The sequence below is a fragment of the Chenopodium quinoa genome, unplaced genomic scaffold (assembly GCF_001683475.1).
Source record: "Chenopodium quinoa cultivar QQ74 unplaced genomic scaffold, ASM168347v1, whole genome shotgun sequence".
NCBI classification, from domain to species: Eukaryota; Viridiplantae; Streptophyta; class Magnoliopsida; order Caryophyllales; family Amaranthaceae; genus Chenopodium; species Chenopodium quinoa.
The window spans coordinates 6,324,177-6,339,014 of NW_018742418.1; the positions used below are offsets into that span (position 1 = coordinate 6,324,177).

Below are 14,838 nucleotides of genomic sequence, written 5' to 3' on the forward strand. Positions count from 1 at the left end.
AGTAATCTTACTTCTGTCTGTATTAATACTAGAAACTATGGTTACTTCTGAGTTCCCGTGCTGTGCTTCATGCTTCTGCTGTTAGACAATGAATATTAAATGCATTTTCACCATTCCTGAAATACGAGTTGGTTGTTTGCCTGTCAGATGTAGCTGCATGACTTCCCTACCTGTTTATTAAATGGCATGTTTTCGTCGGTGGAAATACCCTAATTTCAAGCATGCAAACCTGCCTGCTTATTGAAGAGTCATCACTGAGTTTATAGTCTTTTAAATACCTCAATTTCCCTTGTAATAACTTTTGAACATAAGCTAGCAAAATACTAACATGTAGAGCAAAAGTTCGTTGCGTGGACAATGCTGGCAACTTGGCAAGTGCTCTAGTATGCAAGCATAGTTACCTTGATTAACATGGTTTCAGTTTTTGGAACGGGGTACAGGAATACTGTATAGCAACTGCTAATTGCTACTAGCCTACAATGCATGTTTATGGGGCATCAGCTCTGCAAAGCTGGATTTCTGAGAATGCTTCTGAAATTACACGTTTTTTATTGCTTGACTGCTTGTTCACTTTTGAAACTGTTCTGTTTAAGAAATGTTCTAATATTCTACAATGTGTTCTTTGCTGGTCATAACTTTATTTGATCTCCATTTCATGCTTCTTTGCATTCTTCATGGCTGCTATTCTGATTCAATCTCTTATAATCTGCACTTCTGGTGGTTGTACAATGCTGTGTAATTAGGATCCAATGCCTGTATGTCTTCTATATTTGCAAATATGCTGTTATGTTTGTTTGCTGGAATTCTGGAAATAAGCCTTTACTAATTGTTTATAATCTCTATGTTTGATATCAATGCTAGGTATCAAAATGTGCTGTGTACATTCACCGCAGAGTACTATGCATGTTTGTGAAGCATAAGCTGTGTAATTAATAGGCTAGATTTAATGTTTCCATGGTTTGTTTACTTTTGAAACTGTTCTGTTCAAGAAATCTTCTAATATTCTACAATGTGTTCATTGTTGGCCATAGCTTTGTTTGATCTCCAATTTATGTTTCTTTGCTTTCTTCACAGCTGCTATTATGATTCAATCGCCTGTAATCTGCAATTCTGGCGCTTGTGAAATCCTGTGTAATTGGGATTTGATGCCTGTATGTCTTCTACCCTTAAATATTCACAATATGCTGGTTTGTTTGTTTGCTGGAAATAAGCCTTTACTCATTTGTCTTTAGAATCTCTATGATTGATTTCAATGCTAGGTATTGAAATGTGCTGTTTACTCTTTTTTATAACAGAGATTATACTTTATGCTGATAATTTGTTATGATGTTAGTTGTAGTTCGGTGCCATAATATATTGCTTTTCTTTTCCCTGGTATTACTTTGCTAAAGGGTTGTGAATCTGTGAATGTATGAGCTATATTGACTGTAGTAATTTGACACAAATACATTACAATATTTATATGTAATTCCTGCTGTACATCATAGACTCATATTTTGAGTCACAATATGTGTAACAAGGAACAATATAAAGCAATAATTTTTTGATAACTGGAAAACAAAAATCCTACTTCATGAATTCTGTTTTCTAAGGTTTTGGTGGAGTGAGTGGAGGAATTATCGGTGTCCAAGTTCTTGGATTGCGTATATCAAATACAGGTGGTGGGGGTGATGGTGGAGATGTAAGTGGGATGTGAGGTATCCATGTTCTTGGGTCTCCTAGACTAAAGGATGGTGGAGGTGGCGGTTGAAAGAGGGAAGGAACTGGAGGGAATGGAAAGGGTAAAGATGGAGCTGGACTTGAAAATGGAAAGGGTAAAGATGGAGGACTTGAAAATGGGAACGGAAAAGGTAAAGAGGGAGGCGAAAATGGGAAAGGAAAAGATTGCAAGTTTGAAGCTTGTGATTTAGAAGTTTTTTGATTTGGTAAAGGGAAATCATGTGGAAGCAAGGACTTGGATGAACTACCAGAATTTGATAATTCCTTTACTTTTTCTGGTTTCCTGCACAATTTATCATTCTTTTTTCTCGGTTTGAAACTCAGAGAAGTGAAGCTGTAAACACAAAGATTCTCTTTTCTGGATTTGACTGAAACTTCAGTTGTTGTAGCTTTCAGGGCTGGAACATTGCAGGCTGAAGATGGGCTTCCCAGCAAACTCGCCTGACAGAATGACTGGATCGGAGGACCATCTACGCAATCTATTCCATCAACAGAAGGTATTTCCAGCTTGTATACTCCATGTATGTCTGTTGTTCTGTTAACTGAGAAGTTTATCATCTCCGCTGTTTTTGGCGATTTTGCATTGAATTTGCATTGTATGTGTACGTCGGCACCTATTATTTCAACAAGAACCTATTATAATTTGGTTTTATGCAATAGAATGTCAGTGAACTGGCTGTCCTGTGTTTGGTTGGAAGGAAAATTATTTTTCCGGGAAAACTAAGTTTCCTATTCCTTATCTCAAAGGAATGTCTACATTTTCCTAATCCTTATCTCAAAGGAATGTCTACATTTTCCTCCTCAATCTTCCTTCATATACTCTTAAATTTTTGCAGCAAAGAACCAATACGAAATGAAAATTGAAGGCTAATTTCCTGTAAAATGTACTTTCCACTGAAACTAAAAATTCCTTTTTAAAAATCATTTTCCTCCAAACCAAACACAGCTTTATTCAAGATGTTTTTCTTTAGTATGTTAGCTGTAAGTAATTACCTGGGATGAAGTAGCTGTGTTTTGAAAAACCGTCGTTGAGGCAAGTATCACAGTAAACAGCACCTACCACAGTGATGCGAGAGCTGATGGGCGTCGTCGTAGATTGAGCCATAAGATTGAGAGTCTGGCCGAAGAAAATCACAAAGAACAGAGAGCTTGACATTATATTCATGGGATGAGACATGAGGGGAAGGGGTAGTAATGTAGTATAGAAGGTTCTAATGAGAGAGCATCCCAGCAGTTAGAAATACAGAAACATTAAGTAGTCCATGATTTGAAGAATCAGAGGCATAACTTTTTATAACTTGTAGATAATCCTTTATATTTTCTGCAGTAATATGCCCGTGAGTTTATGTTGGTGGGGTCGATTGTTATCACAATAGATGATGCTATTTTTTTATGTTCAATTTTATTCACTACAAACAAAGCCATGTGAAGAGGCAATTTGGAAGATTATATGGCTTGAAATTCATCATTTCTTTGGAAATTTTGTAAAAGGAAATCACGGGTTTTTGGAAGGGAATTGTAACATTTGTTTGGTAGTTCGATTGATTGTTTTGGATTTGTCCTTTTGTTTTCTATATAAATACCACTAAGTATATCATGCGTGGTTATTGAATTTGAGCCATTGAATATGCTCATCTATCTACTGCTGTTAAATGTTAAGTGTAGTTCATTAACGCACTTGTTTGCTTGGCAAAATTAGTTGTGGGAATAATGTGCAATGTCATTGTGCTGGTCTGCTTACGGCGTAATTCCTACAAGTTAGCGGTTTATAATTTTTTGGTAAGGAAGAAATATGCAAGTTGGTAAGGAAGAAATATGCAAGTAATTGCTACGAAACTGTCTACTGCTGTGCGGAGGTCCTGCATTATATGGAACTTGTTGTCAGCAAGGTTGACAAAATTTAGCCAGCATAGCAGCACATGGGTATTTGCTTTAGGAAGAATTGCTAGCTGGTTAATCATTAGGAAGAAGTGCTTGTGAATTGCTGAGATTTGTGAATAGTATGTGCATATTACATGAAATGCGTGCGACAGATCTCTAGTGGAACTGTGTTATTGGTTTGTGTATGTTGGCTAGCTTACCGACGTAAATTTGATGATGAAAATACCTTTTGGCGATGCTGTTGGTAGGGACAAGGTCACAAACTCACGACGTCTCACGTTGTGTTTCTAATCGACAAGTGCACTTGTTGAAACTTAGCCTGCATTCGTGAACTGTGGTATTTGCACAAGATTGAATCTGTTGGAAGAGGCTAGACATGCAGCATGGCAGCTAAGTATGTAATGATGTATATGTTTTTCCCCTTCTTTGTCATTCTCTAGTATCTAATCTATCAAGAGAATATCAGGACAATTGATGATTAGTTCATCATGTTCCCGTTTTCTTGCTTTGGAAGGATATCTCATCTTGAGCTATACCCTTGAAAATGGGTCAATTTCATGAAAAATTCAGAGTTGTAAATTACAGTTTTCATAACTTAGGTTATGTTTGGTTTGAGGAATACATTTTAAACCAAATTCTATTTTCTGTGAAAAGCATTTTTCAAAAAAATTAGTTTTTATAAACTTCATTTATTTTTATTTAGTGGATAGAAACATTAGAGAGCATAGGAAAAAGGAATTTTAGGGGAGGAGATGGTGATTGAGGCATGGAACCAAGGAGGGGAGGTGGGTTGAGTAAGCTTTGTTCTCTTCCATTAAAGATCTACTCACTTGTTCATAGTTCATTCCATCCGTCACTTTTTGTTTTTTACACTTTGACTTTTTACAGTCAACTTTCTAATTTTTTTACTATAAAAATTCACTATTACAAAAATTAAAACTATATCAAGTGAGAATGTAGGATCTTGTTAGATTCAACTTAAAATATATTTTATAAATATTAATTTTTATTGAGTTTTTATTCATGTATACTGAAAATATATGCGGTCAAAAATTAGCATTGAAGATTATGACTAGTGATTGTGAGTTTTAATATGTATTTATCATTATTTAAAAGTAAAAATTTATTTTTGATTTGCAACCTCATGCAACAAAAACTCTAGTAAATCAATTAAACACTTCATACATTCCCTTAATATTACGACAATTGGACTTTTACTCTATTCACCCACTCTTTTTTTACTAGATTGTGATTTATACGTAAATATTGTGTGGGTTTTTGAACTTTATCTTGATTTATACTAGATTTAAACCCGTGCGATGCACGGGTTTTATTCATAGTTAAACTTAACCTTTAATATTTAATCGAAATAACAAAATATTAACACATAATAATACAATTTTTTTTAATCTTATACAATTAAGGTTCACACATATACAAACAAATTTTAAATTTTCCAGGCTTCCATCATCCTTTGTAAATCAGTCGTTGATCGTGCCAGTTGATAAATTGTGTAATTAAACCTGCCCCCTTGAATTGCAAAATTAACACTTCTGATTATTGTTCATCACATTCAAGAATCTCATGGTGTTCAAATTCTAAAATATATGCTTCGTTGCCTGCAAAAGTTTTACGTTTATTTGCGTGGAACATTTAATGATGAACATTTTTTTTTTTGCTCGAAAAAGAGAAAGGATATATTTTTAGTTTTAATGATTTTTTCTTATTTTTTGTAGATAATTCAAAACTGATATTTTTTTATAATTGAATGTGATTTTATATTTTTATTATTAGCATTTTTTTTTAAAAAAATATTTTATTATAATCACTTCTCATATTTCATTATTTTTTTTAACTAATCCAATTTTTAACATGAATTTCATTTTTTAAGTTTAATACTACCTCCGAATCTGAAAGTTTGACTTACTTACTATTCATGTTGTCAAAATAAAATAACTTTGACCAGATTTTATGATTTATATAATCAAAATAAATTAACAAGTTTGATTTTATTAGATTCCCCTTATGATAAATTTTTCAAATATCAATTTTTTAAAATTTTTACTTATACATAGCCGAATTAACAATCAAAGATGTTCATTGGAGACCGTGCAAATGCAAAGTGAGTCAAACTTTTGATTTTAATCCTACATGGCGCTTTAAAATAATAATCCTACGTGGCATAATCCTATACGTAACGCTCTAAAAATACTAATCTTACATGGCGCTCTAATAATTTTTAAAAAATTAAAATCCTATGTGGCTCTCTAAAATCTTGGGAAAAAACTCCCCTTTATATATATACTAGTTTTGTACCCGGGCAATGCCCAGATGGTTGATAAAAGTTTAGGATAAACTCTTTTGGATTGAATGTTCTATACGATCCTATAATCAGGATATTTAGAGATACATACTGAACTGAAATATATTTTATTGAATTGAAATTATTTTTATTGAACCAAAAGTATTTTTACCAAAATAAAAATTAATTTTCATGATTAAAACTTATTTTTACTGATTCTCTTTTATTTTTGTAAATAAATTAAATATATTATAAATGGATTTTATTTTAAAGAACTTTTTAAAACGGATTTTATGATGGAAATAGTACCGAATTATAAGATATTTATTAAAAGTTATTATTAATTTTGTATATATGAAATATTAAAAGTATATCAATAATAAAACTCTATACCACATTTTTATCTTTAAAATCTATCCCTTACTTAGCATCATATGTGTCACAATAATATTTATTTGTCGTCTACGTGGCGTGACACTTGGCGAAAAATTGGAATGTCAAGTGTCGTTGTCTCGTGGCCTGGATGCGATATCGGCTTCATTTATTAGTGATGTGATGTGATATGATATTAGATGTTTTAACTTTTTAGAATGATATTAATGGTTTATGTGACGGGTTGAAAAGTGTAAAACTCAACATGTTGCGATATTAGGGGATTGAGGAAGTATAATTTTATTTGCTAAACAATCATGATTTACATACCTTTCTTGTACAAGAATAATATTTTTCTTTCTACAAGAATGTAAAACCCTTGTGTAAAAAAAAAAAGTATGTTCAACCCAAAAATTCAATTACATCTTTTTCTAAACCATGTATCTAAAGCTTAGAGTCATTTGTTCTTTTTCCATCTAGTGCTTTTTTTTTTTTTTTTTTTTTTTTTTTTTTTTTTTTTGGGGAAACCAACTCATCTTAACTGATGTTTAATGGTTTCGCCGATCAAAGATTTGGGAGTCGGAACATAAATGGATCCGATAAATCATCATCATCATCATATCCAAAATCATTTGTTACTCGGATTTATTCATGTGTTGTAGTAAAGGAATAGGATTGACTCTCACAGGATGTACTCTCATTACATTTGTTCTAAGAAGTAACTAGCCAAACAACACACCTAATTGTGTGTAGTGTGTACTCTTAGCCTCTTAGGATAGAGTTTTGGTGCCTTGGATTAAAAACTAGCGACGTTCCGCGTGATGCTTTAGATTATTATACTTAATTATTACTGCTCAGAATCTTTTTTCAAATGAAAATAAAAAACTACTGTAATAAATTAATTAGAATTTTGCAAGGATTTGAGAGGTGAGAAAAGAAACCTTCAATAGCCTCCTGTTATTACCATTAATTATGTCATTATTACTTGTATATTGGATAAGCTCTTACTTTTAATTTTATATTTTAAAGGTTGCATACTTGCATGTTCAAGACTTTTTGCCCATAGACTTTTTATGAGCATTTTGAAATACGAAGTATATTACAGTTATTCATTTTGACAAATGTAAATTTGCATCAAATCTTTCATTTCACAGTTTACTACAAATTACATAAATCATCTTGAGTCGTTCAATTACAATTATAATCATAATTATATTAACACACACACAACACACCGGTGTCATGCTTCCAAAATTGTGTGCAATGCAATTTCCTACCACCAGCTAGTCTAGTCATTAGATACAAGTCATATTACTACAATTATTCATACTGAAATTTATGAATAGAGATGATAACGAGTTTAATTAGTCTATCCTTAAACTACGAGTTCTCAACTAATATAAAGAACTTGCTCGTTAACTATTCGAGTTTGGCTTATAAGAAACCAACCCGCAACCTAGCTTAATTAGTTTATTATTGATCGATCGAATATAGTTCAAAGCCAAAGAGCACCGGCTTCCTTGAGGAGAGGAACAAGAGAGCCATTAATATGGGAAGCCATGACTCTATCCATAGCACCAACAAGTTTACCACCAATAAAAACAACAGGAACAGGTGGTGAATAATTATTACCAAGCAGTCTAATCAAAGCCTTCTCCATTTCTCTTCCTCTTGGATCTTCGTCGAGTTCATACACCGTTGGATTAACACCCATACCACAAAACAGCCGCTTGACCGCATGACACATACAACAGGTGCTCACGCTGAATATTACCACCGCACTCTCGGATGCTAGCCTTGCCACTTTCTCGAGCGGGTCGGCCGCTTCTCGAATGTTCATCATGTTCATGGATGGTACTCCTATGTAGTATGAGTATCCCCATGATGATGACGACGATGATGATGAGGATGGTTCTTGTAAATGGTATTGCATTTTTTTTTTCTTTTCTTTTTTTGAGGGTTTAAGTAGTAGTGAAAAGTAGAGGAATTTGGAATGAAATAAATGATTAATTAGAATTTTATTTTGCGCAAATAATGCTTGAAGTAAGAACTTTAGGTTAATATATGTTTCAAAGGTGAGAAAGAGAGAATGTATACTGAGAGATGAAGTGTATGTGATGAGGTTGTGTTTTTGGAATGAGAGCATGCATGCCCTTTATATAGGCGTGGGAACATATATACAAGGTAAATGTGAGTATGTGACTATGACTCTATGAGTTTGATGACGTAAGTAATTGATTATAATAGTGTATTTTTTTTGTCCATATTTCATTATATGATCATATTATCATTTATATTCTGTATAACGTAAAGTAATGATTAGTAAATTTAAAAACAATCCAATTTTGTAGATCAAATAGACAATCCTTACAAAGAACAAGAAATAATTGTCCACTTGTTTAATTTTTCATAATAAAACTTTCAAACGATTTATAGACGAGATTTGATTCCATATTTTGAGTAAGATTTTAACCATCTACATAAATAAAGCAATAGTAAAAGTATAAAAAAAAATAAAAATGGTTGTTTAACATGTTATTATGTGATTGACAAAACTCTTTTGTTAATGTTGTACTCTGAGAACATTATTCAAATGTACTTCGTATATGATCAAGTTTATACTCGTATTTGGTTATTTTTCTCATTCACATTCATGCAAGCAATTTCTTCAACCAAATATCATTGGCTCATTGTGTAGCTCACGCTATGGCTCACCTTAGCCCACTCGAGTACTCGACTAAAGTGTGAGTTTAGGGGGTTAGTGTGGTGAATGATGCCGTTGCTTTCGACTTTTTGCTTAGGTATGACCGTATGAGTAATAATTTAATTAGTCGTCTTTGCACTTCAAACAAAATTAAGGCAATAATGCAACTATTATTGCAAGAAGAGCACGATGCACACGAGTAATGTTAATTATGGGGTATTGAAATTCTTCTTGAAGCTAAGAAGAAGATAACGAAGGATACGTTGGTAATTAAAGGGGTTGTCTGTTAGTTGTCGCAACGCATGCCAAAAAGAAATAGTGTCTTAAATTAGTTGTGACTTATGATAGGTAGGTATCTTTGTAGGTTTTAGGGGAAAGAAAACATGTGTAAGTAAAAGAGTGGTTTATCCAAATTAACGTAACATAATTAAACAAATATAGTTAAAACTTTAAAAGACAATAATGGCTTTAAACATAAAGTAGGTTATGTCAGTTTTTATCATATATAGAAGGCGGCTAATGCCTTTAGCCTTTGTCTTCTATACCCAATTAGAATCCTTATGACTTTCAAGCTTTAGTCACATCTACGGATTATATTTCAAACTTCTGAAAGATTAATATACTACGGTGTATAATAATACATATAAAGTACATATAACTTATTATACATTTCCAATATAATACATACTCCATATTAGGAATATCCTTTGTGAGGAGGGTTTCCTAATAATTTTTTATTTTATTATTTATATAATACGTACTCGAAGTTTATAGCATATTTTATCTAATCATTAGCAATATATAATGGTAATATTAATGTTATTATGTGTTGTTACTCTTGCTAGCTAGGGAGTATTAGTTTGAATTTGTATCAATAAGGTTCCTATCTTTACAAAAACATGCATAAATAAGAAGTGGTGGTGTCCAGTTCAACCCTTTTCGTACTCATGAGGTATTGGGTACACCGCACGCATGTAACCTTAGCTTAAGAAAGAAAATTTTCATAAGCATGTGTGAAAAACTCCATTTATATATAACTAACTACTCAATATATATAAAAGTACCAATACAAAGTACGGAATACTTGATTTTGTTAAAACACGACTATGATATGTTTTATTAATTAACTTTCACGACTCGTACGAGTACTTCGTTTTGATTTCTTGGCTCGGATAAACCAATTGACCTATAAATTTGGAAAGAGCCTAGCTATTAGTCAAATGCTTATGCATACTGATTAGAGCTGGACATCGTGCCATGTCGGGCCGTCGCGGGTCGTGTCTTGCCGTGCCAGGAGGTGGGTCATGTCGTGCCGTGCTGAGCCGGGCCACCAAATGGCACACTCCAGCCCACGGCACGGCACGATCCACGTGCTTGGCAGGCCGGGTCGCGGGCCAACCTATTATTTTAATTATTAATTAAATATTTTAATTATTAATTAATTAATTTTAATATTTATATTATTTTTATTATTTATAGTTCTTTATATTATTATGGTTCTTTTTATTATTTTTATTTTTATAATATTTATTTTTATTGTTTTTATTTTTATTATTTATAGTTTTTTTAAGTATTTTTATTACTATGAGTTGTGCTGGCGGGCCAAAAGCTCGTGCCAGATTTGTGCCGAATTTTTATTTTTTTGTTCACGGCCCACCTCTCGTTCCTCATGTCGGGCCGCTACCGTGTTGTGCCTGTATCGCCCGCAGGCCGGCCCGGTCCATGCCCAACTCTAATACTGATAAACTAAAGTAATAATTAGGCTTAATTTAATTTTGTTATTACTAAATACAAGTACAAGTTTACTACATAGTTATGCAGTAGTACGAACTATTGCACTAGGCTACCTTTAACAGGAGCATGGTTTGGCAAGGGTATGTAAGCTAAGATATGGAAGAAGGGTTTGTGAGAAACAACTTTAACTGAGTATTCGTTTATGTAAGATCATCTCAACTTTTTTAAAAACGGCTGTTTATGTCCTTGTTGTCGCATTTACTGAGGCAAACATCAGCTTTCTTAATTTTTATCCGAATTATTTAATTTATGTGGTGATTTTAATGAAATATTTACTGGTCAATGGTTTCTTTTTGGCATATCTGTCGGATATACAGTTTGTAACATCTTGCTCTTTTTTCTATTTTTGCGGTACCAAGTTGACTACTTTTAAGTCTTATTGAGAGATTCTTTTATGCTCATTATGACATGATTATTTACACTTACTACAAGTATAATTGCAAGTTTCAAAGTTTGTAATTGTAACAACATTTCCTTAGTTTTTGTAAAAAAAAAAAAAAAAAAAAAACCTTAGCAAGGGGGACAAAAAAACTAACCTTCATATTTGTATAGTATGTTCTTTGCTACTCCGTATCTTCCTAGCTACTTATTTAATTGTCTGTGTTGTTTATAATTTTTTCTAATTTTGTTAAAAAAAAAAAAACAAACGAAGTATTTTTTTAGTGACGAAAATGTGAATTTAATTTGAAAAATGGAAATTATATATTGATTTACATTGACACCAATCACACCATCAGCATTATCAATAAAAGCAATAAAGTTTTCTTTTGGTCCAAGATCTCAATTAAGCAATAAATTTTGGAATTGATAACCTATGATTAGAGGGTTATTTTTAATATTCATGACAACAAATATTTGCATAGTCGCACATACATATACATGGACCATAAAATCTACAAAACAAAAGTCAAAGGACTTACGAAATCATCACAAAGTAATTGAACTACTATTAGTATCACATACATTTGAGTACTTTGCATTCTATCCATTATTATAAATAATTTTTGCATTAAAAAATGTAATTCTAATACGGAGTATAAACAAATTGCTACGCTGGATTGCTGGCAAAAAATCCACAACCTCTATTGTGTATTACTGGTTCTTGTATGAACAAGAACACTAATGGAGGAAGCATACTCATGGATTCAAGTGTTTTAGAAGCTAGTACTAATAAGATAAGGGGTTAACCTATGAAACCAAAATAAATTAGGGGGTGTTGTATTTGTATACCTAAAGTGATGACAATTGAGAAAAAACCAAAGGATAAAAAAGTGAAAACAAAATCTGAAATGTGGCGTGCAAAAAATGGCAGTCAATTTTACCGGGTTATGGGCCTCTCGGGTACGGAACCAGATAATCCGGCCCATTGGATCTTCCCAAATCCCAATACTATAACAATTACAATCCGTACTTTAGATAGATCAATACCACTAAAGTGAGACATTATACAGCAGTAGCATCTGTATTAACAATAACAGACCAATCACCTTTTTTTGTGCAAAAATACTTTCCTTTTTTTTTTTTTTTTTTATTCACTTTTTTTGGAGTTGCTTTGCTCAGCAAATCCAGGGCGCATGCACAGCCTTTTACTGTTCAATCCATATTATGGACGTCATGCTGCTCAGTGCTCACTAGTCGACTCTTTATATAGTACGGCCTTTCTTTTGAGCTTCTCAAATAGCTGAGCAGAGCAGATTTTAACATAGTAGAGTAGAGAAGAATAGATTGAGTCAGCAGAACAGAGTCCGTTTTATTTATTTGCATGTGATGAAGAGAGATAGAAAGAAATAATAATTAAAAAAAGGAAATAAATTATTTATTACAAATAACTTATAATATTCATTTATGAAAATGTTGCAAATGAATTGAAAAGAAGGTAGTAATTATTTCTAGTATTATGCATATTATATTGTGTAGTTAATCTAGTTATGTTTGTAATCTTTCCCTTTACAAACATTATGTTTGTAACATACAAGTACTTTTTCATGAATTTTTAATACTTGAATATGAGTATTTTATTCATCTTACATTTGAACATTTACTTTCAATATAGTCTTGATCACACAATTTTAGGTCAAGATTATACAATATAAACATGCAAAATTATTTTTTGACATGGTAACTAGCTCTTCCTACCCCTAGTATTAATTTTTTTTTTTTTTTGATAAAATCATTTTTTTAACTTCATTAATCACTCCTTAAAAGTGTATGCCTACAGACTTTGTTGCAAGTATATAAAAATGAAGAAATTATTTGATATAATACACAACATTAATATGTATAATTTGTTATGGTATTTATTTTTCAAAATAATACTTGTATACTTTTTGTATTTTAATTGTGTTGTGAAACTTAAAAAATTAACGGTTAGAAGTACATGTTTACATGCTAGAAATAGCTTTAAAAATATGGTGAAATTGAAAAATAAAACTCATTCATACTTGAATTTAGTTGAATAAGTGCTTCACTTTGACCTTTGAACTATTTACCTACTAACTTTGACTTAATTTTCTATTATGGAATAATATTTAAAAAACCAAATATAATCATGTAAAATTTTGTTAGATCGGTCACAATAATTTTTTAAAGTTAAAATAATGCAAGATTAAAAATAATACTTCGTAATAGTTTGAGTTGTAATGTACCACTTAAATAATGCACTTATTTAGATACTGGAGAATCAATGAAGTATTGGTGAGCACAACTAGCCATCACAATATTCACAAGGATTAGTGAGCAACAGGCCACGTATTAGTGCTGACTTTTTGGCCAAGTATGGTACCATACTTATTACTTATGGGCTTAGAACTTTTTCTTTCAATTATATTCGTATACTTTTTTGACAAAATTGGCTACGAGCCTACAACCTACATACTAGAGCAAATTGGCCATAAAACATAGGCCCAATAAATCATTTTTATGGTGAAGTATAAAACCACTACTCTTTGAACTCTACTAGGTAGTACCCGTGCGATGCTCAAAATGTTAGCTTGTACATCTATGTAAAAAAAAAGTTAGTATTACCTATTTAGATTAGTTGTTATTAGAATATATGAAATAAAAAAAAATAAAAAAAAAAACCTACTTGAATATACTATCGGTGGAATATTGTAGTTTTGGCTGTTGTAATACATTAGTAATATTTATAGCATTATACTAGAAGCCAAACAAAAATAAATATCTCTTAACCAAAAAAAATAGGTAGGTGATAAAGGTTATCAAAAAAAAAAAAAAAATCTCATAACCAAAAAAAATAAATAGGTGATAAAGGTACAGAAAATTTCAAAACATATTGAATTTAGCCAAACAATAATAAATATCTCTTAACCAAAAAAATAGGTTAGTGATAAAGGTTAAAAAAAATAATAACCATAAATATCTCTTAACCAAACAAAATAGATAGGTAAAATTAAAAAAAAAAAACACACACACACAAGAAGGAAATGGGCGGGATCTTAAGCTCTTTTGGAGGGAAAAAAAAAAAGAACCAATTTAGTATAGTATTATTAATAGATTGTGCTACCTCATATTTTTTTGCAACTTTAAGGTAGTATATCTAAATGTATTTTACACCATAAGGTATGAGTTCGATTCCTATCAGTTGCGGACTTGTGGTTCTTGTGGGTGGAAAACTGGGAATTCCCTTACTCTTCTCCCTCATTCCCCAAAGAGTGGGTTGTTCTCCTTACCCAACCAAAAAAAAAAAAAAAAAAAAAAAAAAAAAAAAAAAGTGTATTTTACCTAATTTTTACTAATTGGTTGAGTGCAGTCGACAACGAAATTAAGAGTAAAGTAATGAAATAAAGCATAATACAAGTATTGGAGATTAAGAGAGTACAAATTAAAACTAACGAAATTAAAAAGAATAGTAAACCATAACTCACAGTATTCCATGTTTAGCACTAAATCTAGCAAGCTTTGAACTTACTCACTGTATGCCAATGACATAGTATCTTTCTTATCAAATTGCAGTTTTATTGCACAATGAGAGAATTTTAGATTAGATTATCTCACACTAATATAATCAGTTAATCAATGATAGACATAAAAAGTTACTTCAAAGTAC

At 31.7% G+C, this 14,838-nt stretch overlaps 2 protein-coding genes across 2 annotated transcripts; both read right to left on the reverse strand.

Moving 5' to 3' along the window:
• Positions 1 to 1,404: 1,404 nt before the first annotated feature.
• LOC110711479 (leucine-rich repeat extensin-like protein 3) lies at positions 1,405 to 4,216 on the reverse strand. Its single transcript, XM_021889867.1, has 2 exons — positions 2,713 to 4,216; positions 1,405 to 2,333 (listed from the first exon to the last, which is right to left on the reverse strand). The coding sequence occupies exons 1-2, from the start codon at positions 2,894 to 2,896 to the stop codon at positions 1,588 to 1,590; spliced, it is 930 nt and encodes a 309-aa protein (XP_021745559.1). The 5' UTR covers positions 2,897 to 4,216; the 3' UTR covers positions 1,405 to 1,587.
• Positions 4,217 to 7,413: 3,197 nt separating this feature from the next.
• On the reverse strand, positions 7,414 to 8,925 carry LOC110707232 (glutaredoxin-C5-like). Its single transcript, XM_021885248.1, has one exon. The coding sequence runs from the start codon at positions 8,418 to 8,420 to the stop codon at positions 7,770 to 7,772; it is 651 nt and encodes a 216-aa protein (XP_021740940.1). The 5' UTR covers positions 8,421 to 8,925; the 3' UTR covers positions 7,414 to 7,769.
• Positions 8,926 to 14,838: the final 5,913 nt, after the last annotated feature.